This window comes from Leptonychotes weddellii, chromosome 8, assembly GCF_054177405.1.
Source record: "Leptonychotes weddellii isolate Sample4059 chromosome 8, ASM5417740v2, whole genome shotgun sequence".
Lineage (NCBI taxonomy): Eukaryota > Metazoa > Chordata > Mammalia > Carnivora > Phocidae > Leptonychotes > Leptonychotes weddellii.
The window spans coordinates 90,471,590-90,497,844 of record NC_138376.1 but is presented as its reverse complement, the minus strand read 5'-3'; the positions used below and the strand labels follow the sequence as shown (position 1 = coordinate 90,497,844).

General features: G+C 37.1%; 1 protein-coding gene across 2 annotated transcripts in view; it reads left to right on the top strand.

Annotated features, from left to right (window-relative positions):
• CEP85L (centrosomal protein 85L) overlaps positions 1-26,255 on the top strand; it is a 163,183-nt gene that overhangs the window by 21,284 nt on the left and 115,644 nt on the right. Inside the window, exons 1-2 of one of the 2 annotated variants that reach the window (XM_081828874.1) lie at positions 16,855-17,531; positions 21,974-22,761. In XM_081828874.1, coding sequence (XP_081685000.1) covers positions 22,048-22,761 — 714 coding nt within the window. In that variant the 5' untranslated portion in view covers positions 16,855-17,531; positions 21,974-22,047. Of the gene's footprint in view, positions 1-16,854; positions 17,532-21,973; positions 22,762-26,255 lie in introns of those variants that run through there. The other variant, XM_081828873.1, reaches the window with a different exon arrangement.

The window sequence follows — 26,255 nt, the reverse complement described above, 5'->3', positions numbered from 1 at the left end:
TTCTCCATTCTAGCTATTGTCTTCACAATTGGTAGCCTGAATTCCATCTCCGACATCTTGGTTATATTTGCATCCATTTGTAAATCTGCAGCCTAAGTCATAATCTCTGAGTCTTTTCTATTTTGGGGGCTCCTCCTCCTAGTCATTCTGTTGATGGGTGTTTGAGGGAATGTATAGAGTCCAAATTATTGACCAGAACCCAAGCAAGATGCACCTGTTTTCTTGGAACCTTAGGGTTGCTGGCCTCTTGTTTTCCCAGCCTGTCTTCTGCAGGAGGGGCCTGCCGCGCTGTTACTCAGGCAACCCTGTTTGGGCGGAGTTGCCCTGCCCCCCTGTGGTGGGGGATGGGCTCAGCGGGAATCAGTTTTTGGGGCTTTGTTCTCTGGCGGCTTTCCCTGGCGGCTTTCCGCGTCTCTTCTGAGAGTCAGAGCAGAAGAGACCGTTTCCAACCCTCTGCCTAAGAGCAGAGAGACCTCATTCTGTTCTTCAGTGAGCCCTCCAGGCCACACCGTCTCCTTTTCTGTCCGTGCTGCTATAAACTGCAGCGGCCTGGGTTGTGCGCCCCTCCGCAGCGCTCCCAGTCCTGCCTCCAGGTTGGGGCATGTCTCTGCCCTTTGTGCTTCTAAAACCACCAGCCGCCCCCAGATCACTCGCGCGACCCCACCGCTCTGGGTTTCCACCCCGGGGGCTGCCCTAAAGTCCTTTCCCTGCCGCTACCGGTCTGCGAGTCTGTGCCCCATCTGCAGCGCACGAGGCTGTCGCTCAACGGCGGTGTAGGATCCCCACGGCCAGGTTCCCTCCCGCTGCCGTTTATCCTACGATATCTGCCTGCAGAATCACGGCTCCCCACTTCGTACCTCGAAACCAACTGCCTGCAATATTCTGCTTGTAGAGATCCAGATCTTCTTACATCTCAGGCTGGTTTCGTTGGTGCTGAGAGTGATCTGGTAGATATCCAGCTCAATTCCGGGGACCAGTTGGAATAGGGTCCCCTACTCCTCCGCCATCTTTCCCCCCTCTCCAGAATTGTCTTTTTTACAAGGACATCCAAACATTGAGATAAGACTGGGACTGGGTTTGACCTCCCGGGCACTTAAGAGTAAAATAGGCATCCATGGAGAGAGGAGGGAAGCTGTTTTTTGATGTATTAGAAGGAACACAAAGAATGAATAAAAGTCTAGACAATTTACAACAGATGAGCTAAATCACAAATCAGAATAAAACAAAAGCCTAGAATTTCTATTATATATATATAGCATTTCTCTAGCAATCATACCAACTTAAATACTTTTTAAAAACACATGCTTATTTAGAAGCTTAATACATGATATAAAGGTAGCATTTCACAGCAGTAAGATGCTTGGGTGGCTCAGTTGGTTAAGCATCGAACTCTTGATTTCAGCTCAGGTCATGATTTCAGGGTCTAGAGATTGAGCCCCAAGTTGGACTCCATGCTCAGGGGGAGTGTGCTTGAGATTCTGTCTCCCCCTCTGCCCCTCCTATTCCTATGTGTGCACACGCTCTCCCTCAAATAAATTAAAAAAAAAAAAAAAGAAAGATTAGGCCTGAAAAAGGAGGAAAGAGGTATGAGATCTTGACTCAAACTGTTAAGAAAAGTAAATTTGAAATGGATTAAAGTGTTAATGATTTCTGTTGAAAATCATGAAAGTATTAGAAGATATGAGATTAATTTTATGTTCTTAGGTTAGAAATATTCTTAAAGCACAAAACAGATTTGATTTAATGAAAATTCAAATTTTAAACATTGATAAAAGGTAGTAAATTCAAAGAGGACATACTGGGGGTAAATATTTGTAATAAAACTAACAGGGAAGTAATATTCATATTATTTAAAGAGCTTTTACAAATGAAGACAATGTCCCCATATAGGTATTTATTTATAAAATTTACAATATTTCTTAATTAAAAAAATTTCATAGGTAAGAGATACAAGTAAACAATTTTCATGGGAAAAGTAGAGATGGCTAATAAACATCAAAAAGGTGGTTAAAGTCATAGTGAAGTGAAAATTTAGATGATGAGATACTGCTTTTCACCAACATGGGAAAATTGTCCCTTTTCCCACAAAATAGACTGTAATATCCAGGGTCTGAGCATAGATAGGAAAAGTACTCTAATAACTGGTACATATATTCAGCCTTGATAGAGGGCATTTCGGCAATGATAACTAACAATTACATAGCTGTTATTATGTCCTAGGTACTGACATGTTAACTCATTTAATCCTCACAACAACCCTCTGATGGAGAAAGTGAGCCATGAACAGGTGAACAAAGATAATATGTACAAGAATAGTCACTGTAACACTGTTTAGTAAAAAATTAGGGACAACTTTAAGTATACTAATAGGGACATGGTTAAATATTTCACTGTGTATCCACTTAAAATAATTAGGTAGCTCTGTATGTGCCAACCTAGAATGAAATCCAAGCAAATACCTACCTTAAGACAATAAATTGAACACTTTCCTTTAACTCCTTTCTGAAATCCCTCTAAATCTCAGGGAAAAAAACAACCCTATGATGACAAGAAGAACAGGAGAAAACAACAGTGAAATTCTGGCAGCTATAATTCAGAACAATAAGTAAGAAATTTTTCTAAGAGATCCCAGAGAGCTGAATCCTAAACAAGCAACAAATTCAGGAGCAAGTTGTCAATATATATTACTAACAATCCTCAAAAGGGCTCAGGAACTGGTAGTACCAGCATTGCTAGGTTTCTTCACTGTATAGTAGCTCTTCGGCTTCCTATTATATTCTGTTATCTGGATGCAGTCTCAGGGAGGATTGAACTCCACCTCCTGAAAGAGGAAGTACCTGAACTTAATTTTTAGAATTATTGTTTAAGATATATTTGTCCCTTCTCTTCCATTTATTTAGTTATTCAATTGTTTATATCGTATGGGCTCATGTGTATATATGTACTTATTTTTTTAATTAAACTTCAGACCTTATTAGAATTTCCCAGTTTTTCTGTCGATGTCCTCCTCTGTTCCTAGTTCCTGTTCAGGATACCATTATTACTTTTAGTTGTAATGTCTCTTTAATGTCATTTGGTCTGTTAAAATTTCTCACGCTTTCCTTTCTTAATAACCTCAATAGTGTTGAGGAGGACTGGTTAGGCATTTTATAGAATGTCCCTCAAATTGGATTTGTCTGGTGTTTTCTCAATGATTAGATTGAGGTTATGCTTTTTGGGCAGAATAGTACAGAGATGAAAGTGCCATATAGAGGGTACATGATATTTATCTGTTATCAGTGGTAATGTTAACCTTGATCACTTGGTTAAAATGTATTTGCTGGGTTTCTCCAATATAGAACTATTATTGTTCCCTTTCATACTCTATTCTTTGGAAGCAAGTAACTAAGTCTAACTCAAACTCAAAAAGGGGGTGGGGGTACTGAGTTCTATATCCTGGAGGGGAAAATATGTATGTATATTATTTGGAATTTTTTTTTTTTTTTTTTTGAGGGAGCGAGAGTGGGTTGGAGAGAGTCAGAGGGAGAGAGAAAATCGTAAGCAGGCTGTGTGCTCAGTGTATAGCCTGACATGGGGCTTCCTCTCACAACCTTGACATCATGACCTGAGCCGAAATCAAGAGTTGGATGCTTAACCGACTGAGCCACCCAGGCGCCCCTATTTGGGATTCTTTTATAAGAAAGACTCATTTTTTTCTCCTTCTTCTCCATGATCCTGAGATCATGACCTGAGCCAAAGGCAGAGGCTCAACCACCTGAGCTACCCAGGCACCCTTAGCAGGCATGTTCTATTTATTTATTCATTTATATCAGTATGGACTATGCATATTTATTTATTTTTTAGATTATGACCCAGTAGTATTTATTTTGTTGCTCAAATTATTACAGTGTTGGCCATTGGGAACTCTTTCATTTTGACTCCTGTGATGCTTTCTGCCCCACATCCATCCTTTTGTTTTTTGAGCACTTCCCTACTTTTGGATACTATAAAATATCCCATGCTCATCTTATATTTTCCCTACCCTCACCCTGGAATCGGCTATTCTCCAAGGAGTCCTGGTTCCTTTTATTGGAGAAAGGTTTTTAGAAACCAAGATCTGGGTGCTGGGAATGCTTTCTAATGCTGGGGTGTCATGGTTTCTAGGCTGTTCCAGAAGACAGAGCTAGGCTATGTAGGTATGTATACTAACTTGTGTATACTTACATATCTATAATTATTTCTATGTCTATCATTATTTATATTAAGCTAAACATGAGTTTCGTGCTGACATTTCTGACTCTAATCCAGTACAGCAAAGCTCGTTTTAGCCTTTTCCCCTGCTCATCTGTATATAACTTCCCTCTCCCAACAGTGAGATACCTCCCACCATCTACCATCCATTTATTTATTCTTTTTTTTTTTTTTAGATTTATTTATTTTTTGAGAGAGAGAGAGAGAGAGTGCATGAGAGTGAGTGTGAGAGGGGGGAGAGGGTGAGAAAGAATCTCAAACAGATGCACTATTGAGCATGGAGCCCAATGTGGGGCTTGATCTCATGACCCTGAGATCATGACCTGAGCTGAAATCAAAAGTCAGACAGTTAACCAACCGACTGAGCCACCCAGGGGTGCCCCAATCCATTTACTTATTTTTTCAACCCCCAGTATACAGGAAAAACAGGTTCAGAACCATTAACCCATACTTCCCTGTGTTAGTTTTTTAGTTCTTCCATAACAAATTACCACAAACTGGGTGGCTTAAAACAACAGAAATTTATTTTCTCATGGTTTTGGAGACTATAAGTCCAAAGTCAAGGTGTTGACGGGGCCATGCTCCCTTCAAAGACTCTAGGAATGAATTGTCCTTCCTTGCCTCTTGTAGCTTCTGATGGTTACCAGCAGTTTGTCATTCCTTGGTTTGTAGCATCATAACTCTCATCTCTACCTCCTTTACATGGCTTTCGTTGGCTCTTCTCTGTGTCTTCAGATCTCTCCCTTCTAAGGACACTGGTCATTGGATTTCAGGATCTCCCCCACCCCCTAATTCAGCATGACTTCATCTTGATTACATCTGCACAGACCCTGTTTCCAGTTGAGGCCACATTATCATGTTCTGGGGGTTAAGATTTTAATGTATCTTTAGGGGGGGACAGTTCATTCCACAACACTCTATTATAGAATATGTGATAAGATAGAAAGGCATGAAATAAGTAAGTGCTAGAGAGTAATTCAAGCTAAGTTTAGTTGAAAATAAAACAGGAGTACTGCTTTGAGGGTTTAGAAAAATGTTATTAGCTATTCTCATCAATAAACTTTAAAAACTAACTTTTTTTGAGGAGAGAATGATGTAGGAAGGATAACAGATCTGACGATTTAAAAGTTGCAGAGTGGATGCCCTGGGATTTTCTTAGTGTTAGTGTAAAGCTGTTTGCTTTAAGCAAATCATATTCTTTCTTAACTTTGGTTGTATGTTATGATTTCTCAAAAATTTACTTGAGATCCAGAGATAAATTATTTAGCTTTCTGAAGCTTTGACTTACAAACTCAATATTAATAGTCTTTTTTTTTAAGATAGTTACTTCAACCTCCATAGAATATTATGGTATTAACCTGGATCCAGCTGGGAATTTTCTTTTCTCAGTTTGGCCAAGGAGAGCTTAAAAATAATTTTGCTCCCTCCCCTCAGACTAGGCTACACGATGTCAAGGCTGAGATGCTACCTTTTCACAGTGACTGGCTGAAGAACTGAAAATATCTCATTGAGAATATTACTGATAGCAGTATCTTTTTCATAATCTCCAGAAACTCTCTGATCCTGCTGTGTATTGTTATATAATTATTTATCTTTTCTGTTGCTGTTTAGGAAACAACGTTTTCTCCTTATTCTTTGAGTTGGTTTGAAACTGATTTATTTGTTAACAGTAGCAAAGATCACTGCTTTTTCTCACTGAATTATTCATCAGGTGTTAAATTCAAGTTCCTTTAATCTTTTAGGGATAAAGAGCATGATTTCCACTGTCTCCTCAAATTGGACTGATGTGAAGAGGTTATGTTTTTTGGACTTTCATTATTTTTTCCATTTCCTCCAAGTTGAATACCCAGCTCCTTTCCCTGTTAGTTTTTTAGTAACACTTGAAGCAATGAGTGATTTTACCAGTATATATAACACAGATCTGTACAGAATACCCTACTGTCCAAAGAATCCATTGAGTTTAAGGCATGATCACAATAGGTAGTGTTAATTTGGAGGCTACTATATATGGATGAGGCATAGAGCAAATAGTGAGAGTTCTAGGAAAGGATAAGGAAGGAGTGTAAAGAATGGTGGATGAAAGTAAGATGGAGTAGTAGGACTCAGGAAGACTGACAGTATCAGAAATTTGGGATTTCTGTGGAAAATGAATCAGAATTATGGTTTGAGTGGTACTGGTGATGAATGATCTTGATTGCGTTTATTATTGACTGCCTGGAGAGGTGAAGTGTACTGTTAAAAAAAAGCCAGCTATTTAAAAACGTTACCTGAATATAGGAAATAGTTTTAGGTGGTATATTAAAGCAGGCATATTTAGCAGGCATATTCTTTTTTTTTTTTTAAGATTATTTTTCTTTTTATTCATTTGAGAGAAAGAGACAGAGAGAGCATAAGCAGGGGGAGAGGCAGAGGGAGAGGGAGAAGCAGACTCCCCGCTGAGCAGGGAGCCTGACACGGGCTCGAGCCTGACACGGGCTCAAGCCTGACATGGGCTCGAGCCTGACATGGGCTCGATCCCGACATCGTGACCTGAGCCAAAGGCAGAGGCTCAACCACCTGAGCCACCCAGGCGCCCTTAGCAGGCATGTTCTATTTAGTTAGAAAGCGTGGTGTTTTTGCTTATGTAATACTGGATTCCAATTAGTATATGTTTTCCCTCTGAATTTGTCTTTCTGAAGTTCTCATGGTATCTACTTCGTGGGAGCTGTTCTTTTGCTCTTTCCCTTCCTTCTCTGTTCTTTGGTAAGTGTCCTGAGTCTTCTTACAGTCTTGTTTTTCATTGTTGGATTTACTTCATGGCATATCTGTTTTATGTAAAGGGATCAGGAAAATAACCATTGTGGAGGATTACTGAATATTGAAAATAGTCTTGCATTAGAACATAGCTAATAGGTTGAGATTTATAATAAAATGTCAGCTTTAGAACATGCTGTGTGTTAATTTATTTCATATGAGTGTCATGTGGTTGTGCTTTACTTTGGCCTTGTATTATAGAAATTTTTTTGTCATTCACTAACCATAGGTCTGTAAAGAATTTATTTTTTCTCATTTATAAAATTAAATCTGTATGAAATCCCATACATTTTTTTTTAAAAAAGATTTTGTTTATTTATTTGACACAGAGAGAGAGAGAGCATAAGCAGGTGGAATAGAAGGCAGAGGGAGAGGGAGAAGCAGGCTCCCCTCTGAGCAAGGAGCCCGATGTGGGGCTGATCCCAGGACCCTGGGATCATGACCTGAGCTCAAGGCAGTTGCTTAACCAACTGAGCTACCCAGGTGCCCCTGAAATCCCATATGTTATAGAATAACCCAAAAGTGTTCATCTCCATTGTACTACAACCCCCAGCTGAGAATTACCATAGCATATACTTATGTTAATTTCTAAATAATACACATGAAATTTGGACCAGTGTTACCAAGTATAATTTGAGTTTGTTTTAGAGTGTATCTACAGAATATTTTATTAGCTGCTTTCAATTCTGTTACTGTTACTACTTGTCTTAGAGGAGGGTATACATTCCTTCTTGATTTTTCAATGCTGTGGCTTGAAGTGCTGCCTTATTTTGTTTTGTTGTGACAGTTTTTAGGTGAAATGTTTAAATGCATTTGAGTTCTTGAAAGACTGATTATTTTAAAAACCTCAGTATACAAATTAAATACCTACATGATTTACGTACTACATGGAGTTACTAACAAAAACGTCTTTTTAATTAACAAAACCTCTTGAATTAACTACAATTTATTTACTATACTTGATGTCAGTACACATAGTTACAACTTTTGTAAATTACTGTCAATTTTTTTTTTGGAGATATTTGAAGTAGCTTATGGAAAATAATAGTATAGAGCTATGTGGATCCAGATTGGTAGCCATTGGCAACATGTGGCTCATTGAGTGCTTGGACTGTGCCTAGTCCAAATCGAGATGTAAAATGCACACTGGATTTTGAATACTTTGTGTAAAAAAATATAAAATATCTTAATACTTTTTAATACTGATTACATGATAACATGATAATATTTTGGATTTGGTATTTAAATAAAGGCATTAATAAAGTTAATTTTACCTTTTCATTATTAAGATGCGGTTACTACAAAACTTAAAATTACAAGGGTAGCTTGCATTATATATCTTTTGGATATATTGGACATACTGGTTTTGAGAGTGGATAATTTGTAAAGGGTTCACTTTCAAAGATTTTGAGTGTGTGTATATGTTTATATATTTCCCAGTAGAAAGAGTATTGGGTTCTCAAAATAACTCCTGAAAGACCACTTAATATTTAGTGTAATAGAAATTTATATTGATAGCATTATGTCTATGATAAATTGTATTCTGTTGTCAGTCTGGGAGTACCAAGAGCACACCCCTTTTATCATTTTGACAGTAAGTGATAAGAACTTGACCTCCATGAGATTGCTCTGGTTCCATTGACAAAGAGAAAGTTAAGATGTGTATGGTGGGGTATAAAGGGTTAGGTTAGGGAAGATTTTAGATTGGAGAATTCCTGAAATTCCGGAGTTCTGTTGCTCAGTTGGGAATCGGAGAAAAGGAATAATGTCAATAATTCCTGATGGAATTCCCCTTTTCGGGTCTGAGGTGTAGGCCCTCAGACTTAATTAGGAGGGAAGAAGGAACGTTCCCCCTGGAGTCTCAGAGCATAGTTTGCTGTGAGGCTAGTAGGTACCCATATGAAGGGGAGTGGGTAGAAGAGTATGATTGCACCACTCTTTCATATATCGAGTTTGGTTGGAAATTGAGTGTTTAGGAGGAAAGAGCCTATCTTGCTACAAGCGTCTAAAGTTTGGCTGTTCTTTGCAAATTAATAACATTATGCTTATGTTACACAGTTCAGATATTTAACCTGTGATAGTGAATTTTGAGTTCTTATTTACCTTAGTAATTATTTCTCTTTGTCTGAAGGCGATCACGATTGAATAGGTGTCCCTCTATATGCTAAGTATAAACTTAATTTATTGGGTATAGATCGAAGTACATGGAATCATTTTTATTAAATTCCATGGTACATTACTTTGAGTACAGCACATCAGTGAAGTAAGTTATCAAACCTTAAACTGTGAATAATACTGTCTAGTCAGACCCCCTCTCCCCACCCTATTCTCTGCCTTTTATTATTGTTTGGTTTTAACTGATGTTCCAGGTGATGCTCTTTGGCCACTGCTAAATCCTCAAAGTATCCTGTGAATCATCTGAAAAATAACTTGCATTCTTTTTTATTTTAATTCTTTAAAAACTTTAAAATCTGCATGTGAGTATAGAGTAACTGAATATAGAATATATGCTCTATGAATTACAACTATCCAGTTTTATAAATGACCATTTTGTAAATAGAAGTACCTTTTCTTGGGCGCCTGGGTGGCTCAGATGGTTAAGCGTCTGCCTTCGGCTCAGGTCATGATCCCAGGGTCCTGGGATCGAGTCCCACATCAGGCTCACGGCTCAGCGGGGAGCCTGCTTCTCCCTCTGACCCTCTCCCCTCTCATGCTGTTTCTCTCTTGCTCACTCTCTAAAAAATAAATAAATAAAATCTTTAAAAAAAAAAAAAAAGAAGTACCTTTTCTTTTTTTTTCTCTCCAACCTGTAGCGTTTAGAGGTTCATTCACTTGATAAGTATTTATTGAATAACTTACTGTCTTTCAAGAACCGCAGAATCGAAAATATCTAAATAGAGAAGATTACATCAGAATCTCAGCATGAATCGGACTCTAGGACAGAACGATATTCTTAAATTACGATTGAGTGATTTGCTTTTAGCTCTAGTATTTTGAGATTTCAAATAATGCTAGATAAGAGTGTGAGGGTTTTTTTAAAAATGTATTTAACATGAGGTACTAATTTAACATTAGTGGTACGACCTTTTAGCTGTGGTAATTTTTTTATGAGGTGTCAAATTCAGGTTGGTAGGAAATAGATCTGTGACATGAGGATAGATGCGTCTGCAAGACCACCAAATTGTAACGTAGGCCACACCAGCAGATCACCAATTTCTTCCTGGGTTTTCTTTGCCGAAACCTGGAGGCTGTAAACAGCTGTTGTTACCACAGAAATTCGTTTGACAGGGAGTTGTTTTTGAATTATGCTGCACTTGTGTAGGATATAACCTAGAGGTGGTGCCAGAGTTGAATGATTAAGGGAGAAGCCAGAGGAAACTGGGAGTATAGGACCCTGTGCAATTAAAGAACTTCATTTTTGCTTAGGCTGCCTTTGTAACCTTCCACAGGACAGTCTTCCTCTCCCTTATGATTACGACATGGAGCCTGGGAGGTAGGCTTGCAGGGAGTTCTTTTATCTGTTTAAATCTGAGTTCTTAAATGTAGCTTCTAACAGTCTGTTTTGGGGTTAATTTTCAAGCATATTTATATACTTTACTAAGAAAAAAAAGCTACAGATAGTTAAATAATTTTTTATTTTGATAATTTCCAACTGCTAATTTGTATTAGAGATAATTTTCTTATCTAATTAACCTCATTTATTTCAAAAGGAGGGACTGATAAAAATGGACTTAAATTTAATCATATCTTCATTAGTTGTTTTTACTAAGAAATAATAGGGCTATTTAATAATATAAATTTTGAGGTCATCCTGTGAATATGTACACATATCAGAAAGGAAGAAAAATCAGAAAAGTTACCAGTTGGTGCATTATCTTTATTTTATGAAGAAATGAAGGCCTTGTAAGGTAAGGACTTGTTCAGTCATTTATATATTCATAGAGCCAGTATTTACTGAATGTCTGCTATGTGTGAGATACTGTGCTAGGGGTTGGGATTAACAGACATTTTCCCCTCTTCCTTGTGTATGTAAAGTCTAGTGGAGAAAACAGATAGGAAATAATTAACATAAAATAGCAGTGTGATAGATGAAGTACACAGGGTAGGGGGGCATACCTGAATCCATTGGATTAGGTGAAAGACCTCTGGCAGAAGTAATGTTTAAGCCGAGGTCCAAAATGTAAGTAGGAACCGGCAGGGCATAAGGTGAGAGGAGAGTAGGCTGAGAGAAAAGCATGGTCCAAGACAGGAAGGTGTGAGATTCTGGGGATGGAGCAGAGGACACCAAACTACAGTTTGACTGCTACAGTAGTCAGTTAGCCTTAACATTAATAGAAATACCTACCATAAATTTTTGCAGTATGGAGTTTTGTACTTTATACATGATTTAAAAAGATTCTTCATTATAGAATCCTTCGGAGATAAAATATGATTGACTGTATTTTTTTTTTTTTAACTGATGGAAAAAGAGTTAGAGGGGGTTAATAATGTATCTGGGGTTATCCAGCTTTTCAGGTGGTGGAGCTGAGATTCTTCAGATCTAACTCCGAAGCTCTGCCTTAACCCCACTGTGTAAGATACCTGTACTCAGAAGGGAGAAACTAGATGGAAAGAAGTCCTGCGAGGTGTAATTTAGGATGGTATAGGTAACACTAGACTGAGAAACAGACCCGGATTCTATTTTGAGATTTGTACTTGGTCAAGTAATTTAACCTTTATGGACTTTAGTTCTTCATTTGCATATGGGAGTAGGTCAGAGGTTATGCACAGAACATTTTTCTTTTACTTGTGAAAGTAAATAATTTCACAGCAGTATTCAAAATAATTATGACTTACATTCTTTTGCAAACCAAATAACTTTTTCCTTTGCCCCTCATCTCTACTTTGTTTTCTTGTTGATCTACATTATTTCTTAAAATGAAATATTTGAGGGCGCCTGGGTGGCTCAGTTGGTTAAGCGACTGCCTTCGGCTCAGGTCATGATCCTGGAGTCCCGGGATCGAGTCCCGCATCGGGCTCCCTGCTTGGCAGGGAGTCTGCTTCTCCCTCTGACCCCCCTCCCTCTCATGCTCTCTGTCTCAAATAAATAAATAAAATCTTTAAAAAAAAAAAAATGAAATATTTGAATTTTAAATTCTTAAACATGGCCTATAATGGCATCATAGCTCTAGTAGGCTTGCAGGAGGTATATTTTGCATCTTTATGGGCTTCATTTTTACTTCCACTGTTATTCATTCATCCATTCATCCGTCTATCCATTCATTTATTCACTCAGTTTTTCTATTATTTTGTTTCTTGACCTGGTAGGATATGAATGCTTAAACCTGACCAAGCTGAGCTGAATTTAGTTCATTTTAGTTCCCTGTGATGAACTTATGTATTTCTGACCTGGAAAGGCTATTCACACAGCCATGGGTTTAGGCTCAATCTCCTCAAACTAGCAGACGGATGGAGATGGATAATTTGTTGTCTGTTCTGTCATAGTAAGTTTTGTTTCTAAGAAAATTTGCATCTTCAAAAATCACATCCTGTAATTTAAGAGATTAAGTTCTAATTTGTGAAAATTTTTACAGGAGAGAAATAACTTACAGCTCTTTATAAGTAAACTGACTGATGAGACTTAAAACTAGTGGGAGGTAGCCAGAAAATGGTACAGTTGAATGAAATTTTAAAAGGCACTTAAGGAAAAAAAAGTAAGTTTTTGTGTAAATAAAAAAAGAAGCTGTTTGTATTGACTGGCTTTTAAAATGAGTTTTGTTTTGAATTGTTGGCGTCTTTAAGCTGTACTTCAGATTGTCCTTCAATTAAGTTGCTAATAATCTGGCTGGAGATCAGAAGTGCCTTCTACCTTCTTGTTTTTGAAGCCAGCTTTTCATTTTGTTTTATAAATACAGAAATGCTTATGCACAGAATTGCATACTATTGCTGTCATGTACAGTTGCTAAAAGAGTAGGCCATACATTTGGCTGTAGGGAAACAAGTTTCTCATTATCCTTAAATAAAAGCAAGCAGTGTAGGAAAACATGATTTATTATGATATTGATACTTGACATACAGTTTTCCTAATGTTATTGATAGTTATTTTTATATGATTCTTTTGTGTGATTAGTCTCAGACTTTATGCAGATACCATAATGTCAAAAGAGGACTTACAATATTTTATCAGGATTGCTCTAGCTTTTTGGGATCTGTTGTGGTTCCATACAAATTTTAGGATTGTTTTTTCTAGCTCTGTGAAAAATGCTGGTGTTATTTTGGTAGGGATTGCGTGAAATGTGTAGGTTGCTTTGGGTGGTATAGACATTTTAACAATATTTGTTCTTCCAACCCATGAGCATGGAAAATTTTTCGCATTTCTTTGTGTACTCTTCAATTTCTTTCATAAGTATTCTATAGTTTTCAGAGAAGAGGACTTAGTATTTTAGGTGTATCTTTCGTAAACATTTTAACTGGATTAAAAATGATTTTTTTTTTTTTAAAGATTTTATTTATTTATTTGACAGAGAGAGACACAGCGAGAGAGGGAACACAAGCAGGGGGAGTAGGAGAGGGAGAAGCAGGCCTCCCTGCGGAGCAGGGAACCCGATGCAGGGCTCGATCCCAGGGTCCCGGACCACGACCTGAGCCGAAGGCAGACGCTCAACGACTGAGCCACCCAGGCGCCCCATGGATTAAAAATGATTTGGACAATTCTTTTTGAGTAGATTTGCACTTACTGCGATTATTATATTTTGGTGCATTTTAAAACCCTATTGTATACTTTCCTTTCTGCTTTCATCTCAGGTTTTTTCCATCCTTTCTTGCCTTCTTTTGATTGACTTTTTTCTTCATGCCATTTTCCTAATAAAGAAAATTTTCTAATAAAGAAGTTATACACTACCTATGTTTTTAAAAAACAGCTTTATTGAGATATAATTTACATACCATACAATTTACCCAAAGTGTACAATTTAATGGTTTTTAAAATATTCTTATTATTGTACAGTTATTACCACAATCTAATTTTAGAACATTTTTAGCCTCCCCAGAAGAAATCCACTAGCTGTCACTCTTCATTTTCCTAAGCAACCACTAATCTTTTCTGTGTCTATAGATTTCTTTGTTCTAGACAATTCCTATAAACTGAATCATCTAATATGTAGTCCTTTGTGACTGATTTTCACTTAGCATAATGTTTTCAAGATTCATTCATGTTGTAGCATATATCAGTACTTCATTTCTCTTTATTGTCATATAATATTCCATACTATGGATAATACCACAATTTTTCTTTTCATCATTTGATGGACAATCAGGCTGTTTTGGCTTTGGGACGTTAAGAATAATGTCTCTATGAACATATTTGCATTCTTTTGGGTGTGTACGCAGGAGTAGAATTGCTGAGTTGTATGATATCTCTATGTTTAATCTTTTGAGGAGCTGCCGAACTGTTTCCTAAGCAGTGGTGCCTTTTTTCATTCCCACCAGCATCGTATGAGGGTTCCCATTTCTCCCCATCCTTGCCAACATTTATTATCTGTCATTTTGATGATAGCTATTCTAGTGGGTATGAAGTGGTATCTCATTGTGGTTTTGGTTTGCATTTTCCTGATGACTACATGATGTCGAGCATCTTTTCATATGCTTTAATAAGTCCATTTGTATATCTGCTTTGAAGAAATATCTGTTCAAATCTGAACCCATTTTTAAATTGGGCCATTTGTGTTTTTATTGAGTTGTAAGAGTTTTTTAATATAATCTAGATACAAATCCCTATCAGATAAATGATTTGCAAAAATTCTCTCCCATCTTGGGCGAAGTCTTTTTAGTTTCTTGAAAGTCTAATTGGCAGCAAGTTTTAAAAATTTTGATAAAAGTCTAATTTACCTTTACTTTCTTTTGTTACTTGGGCTTTGGTATTATATTTAGGAAACCACTGCCTGACTTAATGTCATGAATATTTACACCTATAATTTCTTCTAAGAGTTTTATAGTTTAGCCGTTTATAGTCTTATAGTTTTAGCTTAGATTTAGGGCTATGATTAATTTTGAGTTAGTACTTATGGATGGTACAAGGTAAGAGTCCAACTTCATTTCTGGCCTGTGGCTGTACAGTTGTTCTAGGTCTACCTCTTCTTTTAGTTGTTAATGTAGATGTTATGTAACCCTTAGCTTGACTGTCTAGAATGGTAATTAGAATCTTTTTCCTCCTCTCACAGATATAAGGACCTTAAAAATGGGAATTCTGGGGGTGCCTGGGTGGCTCAGTTGGTTAAGCGTCTGCCTTCAGCTCAGGTCATGATCCCAGGGTCCTGGGATTAAAAAAAAAAAAAAAAAATTAAAAAAAAAATGGGAGGGCTGATCCACCCTTGTTTTGCGTTAAATGTTATAGTTGCAAATCTTTTCTTTTTTTAGCCCACAAATTAGATACTGTCTTTACTGTTTTATGCAGTTGTTGTCCTTTGTTTTTTTAGATTTAGCTGCATTTGCTTAAAAAGAATCCAACTCTTTGTTTTTATTTTTATTTTTTTTACAACTCAGGACTCATTTGTCTTCTTCCTGAGAGAAACAAAAGGAATCTTAGTAGTTCTTTTAGTGAGTTTGTTGATGGTAAGCTCTGTTTTTGCTTGGCTGAAAATATATTTTGCCCTTATTCTTGAAAGATAGCTTACCTTTCTAAACAATTTTCGGGTGCCTGTTATTATTGTTAACCCTTTGGAGATATTATTTCACGGTGTTCTGGATTATAAGCTGTTGAGAAGCTGGCTATTACCCTGAGAGTTCTTTTATAAATAGTCTGCCTTTTCTCTCTGGCTTATTTCTCATTGTCTGGTGTTTTGTAGTTTCCTTATGATAAACTTTAGTCTTGCTCTGTAGCTGTGTATGTAATCCACATGAATTCATTTACAATGAATTGTAAACCCTAAGGGGAGGGGATATATTCATATTCATATTTTTGTGAATAAGGTATTTGCATTGTCTTTTTTACCTAGTACAGTGCCTTGTACATAATACATTCCTAGGAGATTCTTTAGTTGAATTATTGTTGAACTTTTTTATATAGCTCTTTTCCTACCAGGATGTAGTTTAGAATATTTTAAAATATTTATAAAAATACAGGGAATGCTTAGAAATGTTCATTTGTTTAAAAAAAAGGATAGAGTTACATGTGGCATAAAAGTTTCTGATATGATTATAGGATTAGCAGGAAGGAAAAAAAGTATGCTGTTGTATAAAACTTTATTATCTTTGGGTTAGAGTTAAAATTTTTATTTAAAAATGTAATATTTGTTATGATATTTCATATTGACAAATAAGTGGTTACATTTGATTTGATTTGAGAGAGATTGAGAAAGTGTGTGCAAGTTGGGGGGCACAGAGGGAGAGGGAGAGAGAGAATCTTAAGCAGGCTCCATGCTAGGCATGTGGGGCCTGATCTCATGTGGGGCTTGATCTCATGACCCTGAGATCATGATCTGAGCTGAATTCAAGAATTGGATGCTTAACCAACTGAGCCATCCAGGTGCCCCTAAGTAGTTACATTTTAAATCAAAATATTTTGATATGAGGTTATATAGTTTCCTGATTAATTTTTTTAATCTAAAGACTTGTGATTTTTTGTTGTAATATAGGTCTGAAGGGTGTGGTCTTTTTTGAATGTATTTACTTTCATTTAGGAAGGGTAGAACAGAGAGAGACTATAATACAAGAAAAGATAGAATCAGTGTATTCATCTGTTGCCAGATAACAATAACATGACAGTGAAACAAAAGGTTGAGGTTTTGCTCAGAATTCAGAATACATTATCTTGAATATTCACTTGTATTATCAGGTTACAGCAAAGTCCTCCTCTTAGATTTTGGATTGCAAGGGAAAAATCTATCTGAAACCATTAGCTGTACTATGCTATCTGTGAATGCTATAGACCCTGTCGTCTGGTTTTTAAAAGGACTACCCTTTGCTGGTTTCAGATTTCACCGTGGTAACTTAGATGTGGGCCAGATGCCATTGTAATAACTTGCCTTTGGGATTTGTGGCTACAATTAGATAGTATAATGAAGCACATTAGGAATTGTATTACATCTGTCTCTAATTGCCTGTTTCATTAGGGCAAAAATAACATTCTTTAGGTGTTAATATTTTCTGGACTCATCTCTGAGATATAATGGTCCTTTTTCTAAATATCCATGCTATTAAATATTTAATTTTTTCTTCCTTATTTCCTGTTGTATGTGCATATGTAAATATGTATGTGCTTATGTGTGTGTATAGACTAGGCTTTAATCCTTAGTTTTGGCGGTACTGAATTCTGAAAGTCACAGTATATCAGTTTGTACACTAGAACTCAGATACTGGTGATGGTTGAACCTGGGATATTTAAGCTTGAAAGCTTCAGAACTGGAATCAGACCCAGATGGAGTGATGTTGTAGTGAATAGAACAGAGAATCACTCACTCAACAGTCATATTTCCTGGTCCTCTCTACTTTAACTGAATCAGGATCTCTTGGAGAAGGGCTTCAGATCCCAGGTAATTGTTTTTGTATGTTAAAGTTTGAGAAATTCAGATGAGTGACTTTTAGGAGTAACTTCTGTTCTCAGTGTAATGTTCTTTGAATAGCATATATCAATTATTTTCAGATTTGTAGGAGGAAATACTATATGATGTGGAATTGGTTTTTATCACCAATTATTGATTTTCCATGCAGTTGGGAAATATTGAGCTAACAAGGGAAAAGTAGCACATTATCAGATATAAGTAGCAGCCAAGACTGTTGATCTGTGGTCTCAGAGGTTTCAGTTGTGACTTGGAAAGTGAGACAGTCACCTGATACATTATTCATACTTAAGTAACAGTGTTATTTGAGATATTTTAAACTCTTTGGGGTCACAAAACAAAACATCTTTGCAATAGTTTGACCAAATGGTAAGGTTATGCCCCTTGAAAAGAAATTAAGACATTGTATAAAGTTAAATATGAAAACATCTTTCTCCTTTTCTCCTCTTTCCATGATGAGGGGTATACCTTGGTTTATTAAGTTTTGGGTGTATTCTTCCAGACCGTTTCTCTGCTCATGAATATATATGTGTTTACATATATTTGTTTTTATGCTTGCATATTTTAAATATATGTACAGATTGCTTCTCTTCTCTCAAAGGCTATAACAATTTTCATATCATTGTAAGATATTATAGCCTTTAATAATCTTTATGAATAGGATAGGGAACACACTTTAACTATTAATGAGTTTGAACAATTTTTTTTTTTTTAAGATTTTATTTATTTATTTTCGAGGGAGAGCATGAGCATGAGCAGGAAGGAAGGGCAAAGGGAGACTGAGAGCAGGCTGGGAGCCTGACTCGGGGCTCTCAACCCCAGGATCATGACCTGAGCTGAAGGCAGACACTTAACAGACTGAGCCACCCACATGCCCTGAACATCTTTTTTTTTTTTTTAAACATGTATTTTTTATTTGCATTTCTTGTGATTTGCTTTCTGATTTCCTTTGCCTGTTTTAAAATTGGGTTGTTAGGTTTTGTTTTGTTTTTAAATTAGTTCCTTGTATCCTATGGTTATTTAGTTTTTTGTCTGTTATATGATGGAATAACGTTTACTTAGCTTTTTTAATGGTTTAATAATAACTAATGGTTTTCTTTGTTTTTTTATTTAATCTTCACTGTTGTTCTGTCCGCTTTATGGACAAGGGGACTGTGATGCACGGAGGTTAAAAAGATGTTTGAACACATGCCACTAAGTGGTAGAGCCATGATTTGAATCTAAAAAAGAGTAATTTTAAAACTGTTACATTTAACCTTTATAATTTATCTTTATTTACAAAGTTTTTTAAATGTAAAAAACAAAATTTCAAATTTGTATTTTTTAAAGTTAAAGATACTTAATGATTTTAATACAAATACTCCTTTAGTAATAGTAACACAAACGTGTATAGATATATACACACACACTTATATATTGGTAAATAGATGTAGTACTATAATATATTAATACAGATATTTCATACACTTTTGGGGACATTTGTCCTATTTCTATTTAGAATTGACCTTCAGTAGCATATCCTTATTTTTTTCTATTGATTATCATAATAATCTATTGATCTTCCTGTTGCCAATCATTTTGCTTTAATCTGTCCTCAACCCTTTTATTGGAATAATCATTTTAGGTATGGTTTTGATCATGTTACTCCTTTGGAAACTTTCAGTGGTATCACAATGCTTGATGAATGAAGGCCAGGCTCTTTCCTTACTGGGGCATTTGAAGACTTAAATAATTCTGTTTCATCTTTACCTTTCAAGAATTACCTTGAGGGGCGCCTGGGTGGCTCAGTCGTTAAGTGTCTGCCTTCTGCTCAGGTCATGATCCCGGGGTCCTGGGATCGAGCCCCGCGTCGGGCTCCCTGATCAGTGAGGGGCCTGTTTCTCCCTCTCCCACCCCCCACTGCTTGTATTCCCTCTCTCGCTGTCTCTTTCGCTGTCAAATAAAATCTTAAAAAAAAAAAAAGAAAAGAATTACCTTGAGGAAATTTTTTCTGCTTAAAAAATTCAGTCTGCCTGCCTTGATACAATATCTAGTATACTAGTCTTTGAATCCAGTGGTTCAGGTTCAGATTTCCATGGCACTTTGTTTGCATGCAATATGACATAATGCAAAGCACTGTCATTTCTTGAATTTCTATATGGTATAACCTCAGATGTGGCAGACTGGTTGGAAAGGGGGTGAGAGAATCAGGCACATTTTTCTGAAGCAGAGTTTGCATAACCAATGAAAGGTTTTTCTCTTTTTAGATTGTGTATTGGGACTGATGGAGTTTGGGTGTGTGGAGCAGGACTAAAGTCCCGCCCTTGCCACCCTAGGGCACAGCCAGTGGTGTGAAGTACAGGCTTGCAGTAGCTGACCTTACTTGTTATATGATCTTGAGCAATATACTTAACTTTTCTAAATGTTAATTTCCTCCTTTGAGCAACTTTTCTTGATACTACATACAGCAGATAAACGGGATAATTTGGTTTTTTCTTTGGGAGTTGCATTCTTCTGGCTTTCATATTTGGATCAGTTAGTGTTCTTAATCAGCTTAATGAAGAATTTATTTAAGGATGTTTAGTATCTCATAGAATTTTGGGGGAAGGTTGGAGAACCAGGCTTAAGGTTAAACTTACAGGTAGTATACCTCAGATCACCTTTGAGAACTGTTACTTCTCCAGCCCCACCATGTACCAGTGCTGCCCAGTTGCTGCTACTCTGGGCCAGAACTTGATTGGCTGCCCCTGGTGCTGCCATTGTGGAAGGCTAATGCCTCTGCTGTTGCTTGTACCAGCCAGAAATGGTAGCTGCATACAGAGCCATTTCCTTTTTTTTTTTTTTTAAGATTTTATTTATTTATTTGACAGAGCAAGCGAGAGCAGGAACACGAGCAGGGGGAGTAGGAGAGGGAGAAGCAGGCTTCCCGCAGGGCAGGGAGCCTGATGCGGGGCTCGATCCCAGGACCCTGGGATCATGACCTGAGCCAAAGGCAGACACTTAACGACTGAGCCACCCAGGCACCCCCAGAGCCATTTTCTTATGTGACTCACTTCCAAACTGAAATCTTGTGCAGGTGTTTCTGAATGTCTGCACCATAATTGCAGAGTCATGTTGGGAATCTGAGGTCTAAAATTAATTTTGGGAGATTAGACTTATAATGTGGGAATTATCCTGAGTATAAAAAGATTCTTCAGAAGCCGATGAGAAGCTTGAACATGATAAATAAATGTTCACTATAATACTTTTGCTTGTATTCTTCCATCTGTAATTTTTTTTTTTTGAAATCTCCAAGTGAATAAATTCTGTACTGGAATTTCATTGTTTGAATTAGTCTACCTGGCTCTTTCTTATCTGAATTTCCTTATGGCCTTTTCATTATTTCTTTTCACAATATTTTATTTCTTTAAGACAACATCAAAGCTCACAAGAAGTATTAAATATATTCTAGTATGAGCCAAACAGTATGGAAAAATATAGAATAACCTGAAAGTTGCCTTTCACCACTCACCTCTTCTCCCCTCACACTTTCAATTGCAATCCCCTTTTGAAGTGTCCTCTGATAAAAATTGATAATCTTTAATTCTGATTTGACACATTTGATGATAATTTGTCACTTGATGGTAAGTTCATGGAATAGAGAGGTCTTTATTTGTGCTTTGGGTTTCCATGGAGCCTACTAAAACTGTTACTGTGTGTAGCAGAATAATATGTAAAGGCTTGACCTAAGGCAATAGCTGTGTCATCATTTTGGAAGTGAAGGCTTACAGCTTGGGGATTTAGTGACTGCAGAGAAAGGTAGCAGTCTAAGTAGACTCCAGGAGTTCTAGCTTGGGAAACGTACCATTGATGTTGCCATTTAAGGGAGACTGGGAATGGAGGAACTACTCTGTATCCACAAGGATATTGCTAGAGTGCTTTCTAATTATATTCCATTATTGTAGGATCTCCTTTACCCATATTTCTGATTTGAATTAGAGTTTGGGAAGGTGCTAAAATGTTTGAGTACGGCATAGATTTCCACAGTTTAGGAAAGACTGTGAAAAATACCATTTTCTAGTAGAGTTATTTCTGAGGCTTCAGTGCTGGATGATGAGGAAGACTTCTCAGTGGGGAGATGGATTTTTCTTTTTAAAAAAGTAACAATAATTAGGTTAAATAGGGTGACTATAAACCTATTTTCTAGTCACTTGTTACCTGTAAGTAGATAGTAAATGGGCATATATTTCATTATGTATTCATTTTTAGAAAATAATATTTGAAAATATGTTTGGTTTGTTTCAGATAAACCTAATAATAATAACCTCATTTTGATAAAGTGTCTTTGAAAACCTTGTGCTTGGAAACCATATTCAGATATTTGTTTTGGCATTTTGCATTTAGCAGATTTTTTTCCTGTTAATTACAACTAATTTGACATTCTTTTCTCTTTCCAGATCATTCAACTTCAAGTGGCACATTATCTTTTAAGCCTAGTCGATCATTGGTTACTCTTCCTACTGCCCATGTCATGCCGTCTAACTCCAGTGCTTCAGTTTCCAGACATAGGGAATCATTGACATCAGAAGGCTCAAAATGGAGTACAAGCCTCATGAAAACATTGGGAAACCATAGTAGGGGAGAGCAGGACTCTTCACTAGACATGAAGGACTTCCGGCCTCTCCGGAAATGGTCATCTTTATCCAAACTCACTGCCCCGGATAACTGTGGCCAGGGTGGCATCGTACATGCTGATGAGTCAAGGAGTGGTTTGGAAAAGACAGGGAGAGCCAAGGTTTTAACGTCGCAACTAAGAACAATTGGGCCTAGCTGCTTACATGATAGTATGGAGATGCTTAAGCTAGAGGACAAGGAAATAAATAAAAAACGATCATCAACTCTGGACTGCAAATATAAATTCGAGAGCTGTAGCAAAGAGGACTTTAGAGCTTCTTCCTGCACTCTTAGGAGACCAACCTTAGACATGACATACAGTGCCTTACCTGAAAGCAAGCCCATTGTGACAAGTGCAGAGGCCTTTGAACCTCCGAAATATTTAATGCTGGGTCAACAGGCAGTAGGTGGAGTTCCCATTCAGCCTTCTGTGAGGACGCAGATGTGGCTTACAGAGCAGTTGCGGACAAACCCTTTGGAAAGTAGAACTACAGAGGACTCTTACAGTTTAGCTCCTTGGCAACAGCAGCAACTTGAAGAGTTTCGACAAGAAAATGAAACACCAATGCAGGTAAAGCTCAAAGTCTAGTGTTTGCTTCCCTCCAGTGGATGTTAGGAGTAAGCACACTTGCAGTAAGCATAGGACAGTGTCCTTGTCCGTAGGCGCAGTTTGTTTCGCTTTTCCTTTTTCCTGCAAGTTACTAAGCATAAAGGGTATAAACTCCCAAAGTACTGTTTTGATAAACAAAAGTTAAGAAATATTTGAGGCTGATTAACATGAAAAACTTAAAATCTTGTACCTTAGTCTTTACTTTCCTTCTCATTTGTTAAGTGAGCATAAAGATAAACAAAGCAACACATATTCAGTTTAAAGAAATGTGAAACAGACAAAGGAACTGGCATGGTATAATAGAACATTAACTTGGGAGTATGGGGGCTTGGATTTTGTTTCTATCAGATTCAGAACCTGGATGATTTTCTATCTGGGCCTCAAGTTTCTTTTTTCTTTTTTTTTTTTTTATCGATATATAATTAACATATAACATTACATTAGTTCCAGTTCTACAACATAATGACTTGATATATATATGTTTTGTGAAATGATCACCACAATAAGTCTAAGTCTGGTCTGGTTAATGTCCATCACCATATAGTTTCAAATTTTTTTTTTCCTTGTGATAACTTGTAAAATTTTGTCTCTTAGCAACTTTCAAATATATAGTACAGTATTATCAGCTATAGTCATCATGCTGTACGGTACATCCTCATGACTTGGAAGTTAGTATCTTTTGACTTCACCCATTTTCCCCACCCCCAGCCCCTGGCAACCACCCATCAGTTCTCTGTGATTTTTTTCTTTCTTTTAAGATTCTACATATAAATGAGATGATACAGTATTTGTCTTTGACTTCTTTCACTTATCATAATGCCCTCAAGATATATTCATAATGTCACAAATGGCAAGATTTCATTTTGTTACAACTGAATAATATTCCATTGTATATATACCACATTTTATTTGTTCATTCATTCATCAGTGGGTACTTAGGTTGCTTTCATGTCCTAACTATTGTAAATAGTGCTCCAGTGGACATTGGAGTGCGTATATCTTTTTGGGTTAGTGTTTTCATTTTTTTCAGATAAATATCCGGAAGGGGAACTGCTGGATCATATGGTAGTATTATTTTTAATTTTTTGAGGAACCCCCTCATACTGTTTTCAATAGTGGCTGCACCAATTTACATTCCCACCTACAATGCACAAGGGTTGTCTTTTCTCCACATCCTCGCCAATACTTGTTATCTCTTGTCTTTTTGCTAATGACCATTCTAACAGATGTGAGGTGATAGCTCATTGTGGTTTTGATTTGCGTTTCCCTGAAAGTGATGTTGAGCACCTATCATGTGTCTGCTGGCCATCTGCATGTCTTCTCATTTCTTCATATATGAAATGAGAAGGTGGAACTAAAGTCAGGTGGTGTTTGAAATGTATTTAGGTTTATAAGCAGATATGTGCTTATTTTAAAAAGATTAAGTTGGGTCAGGGGGTGCCTGGGTGGCTCAGTCGGTTAAGCATCTGCCTTCAGCTCAGGTCATGATCTTAGGGTCCTGGGATCAAGCCCCACGTCGGGCTCCCTGCTCAGTGGGGAGCCTGCTTCTCCCTGTCCCTCTACCTGCTCCTCCCCCTGTTTGTGTGCTCGCCCTCTCTCTCTGTCAAATAAATGAAATCTTAAAAAAAAAAAATTTATTAATCAGTTTGAGGAAAGCACTTTATAAAATACCACATATAAATAAAAGTGGTGTGTATCCCCTAAAGTAACATGTAAATGTGTACATTTCTTGATCTGGAAATGTTTTCTATTCCAGGATAATTTCCACAGCTCATTTTAAGTGGGAAAGCAATTAGCTATAGAATTTTTTGTAAATCCTATCATCCATTTTTTATTACCAGAATTTTCTGAAACTCATTAATTCTATCAGAAATTGTAAAATTTCCCTTAGAGAAAACACTTAAATTACTATTTATTACTGCTACTAATAAAAAATAGTAAAGATTAAAGGAATATATCCTATTAAAGGATAAGGAGATCACTTATCTGGAAACCTCACAAATCTGAGTCCCAAAACATACACACACCTGAATGTGCTACATTTACAGGGGAATCCTTAACACATCCCATGTGCCTTCCTTATTCTTGTTTGGGCACAGTACTAAACAATCTTGATTATATATAAAAAGTACATAACCAAAAAGAACCATTATTGTGATGTTTGAATTACAAATCAGAAAAGAGCAGTTTAACCAGATTTCTGATTTATCAGTTCAAGTGATTGAAAGATAGGAAACCTAATTTTTATAATTTTTTTAAAGATTTTATTTATTTGAGAGAGAGAGCATAGAGGGAGAGTGAGAGGGAGAAACAGACTCCCTGCTGAGCAGGGAGCCTGATGCAGGACTCGATCCCAGGACCCTGGGATCATGACCTGAGCCGGAGGCAGATGCCTAACCAACTGAGCCACCCAGGCACCCCGGAAACCTAATTTTTAAAATACTATTCTATTTTAGTTCTCAAATGCTTTGTGATTATATGAGACCAGGGATCAGGTGGTTATTTCTCCAGTTGGTATTTTTGCACAGAATTGTAGTTGTCCATGGGGTGCTGAGTAATACTATTCCAACCTGAAGGTGTGATAGAAAGGTAACTGAGAAAATTGAATGAATTTAAAAGAATAAGTACTAAGTTACTTCTTTCATTCTGCTTGGAAAACCCTGTGCTTTGAAGTTTTTCCCAACCTTGAAACAATGCAAAGAGAATAGGAAGCTTGGAGGTGTACTGTAGAGCCAAACTTATTTTTAAATCTTCTCCCTAGTACATGGTAGAGGAAGAAGGCTACTAGAGGACATTTGCACACACCCTGGGTTGTCCTGCTTTTTGATGAACCGTATTTGGGATGGTCTCTTTGTAGTGCTCCTAAGTGTTGTATTAGAAAGATGAAACCAGGTAAAGAAAACTTAGACTCTTCATGTCTAAGTTTTAATGGTCCGTTCTCTTCTCATTCCCTTCTTGTACTATTACAGAAAACAGTTCTTGAATACCTTCTCCTTGGAGCCTCCAAGTGCTGTCTTTATTATAAAAGTTCTCATCTTGGTTGTTTCTTTTCTTTTTTTTTAAAGATTTTATTTATTTGACAGAGAGATAGAGAGCACAAGTAGGCAGAGCAGCAGGCAGAGGGAGAGGGAGAAGCAGGCTCTTCGCTGAGCAGGGAGCCTGATGCGGGGCTTGATCCCGGGATCATGGGATCACGACCCGAGCCGAAGGCAGATGTTTAACCAATTGAGTCACCCAGGCATCCCCAGCTTGGTTGTTTCTTAAAAGACTTTAAAGAATTGACTTCCGTTTAGTCTAATTTCCATAAAGGGAAGAGCCATAATAAGGATCAGCCTGTCTGATAAATTGTGAGAATGTGTATGATTTTCAATGTGTATGATTTTCAAGCACAACTCCTAAACTGTCACCATAAAAGAAACCTCTCTTTTTACAACCAAGGAAAGGAAATTGGCAGA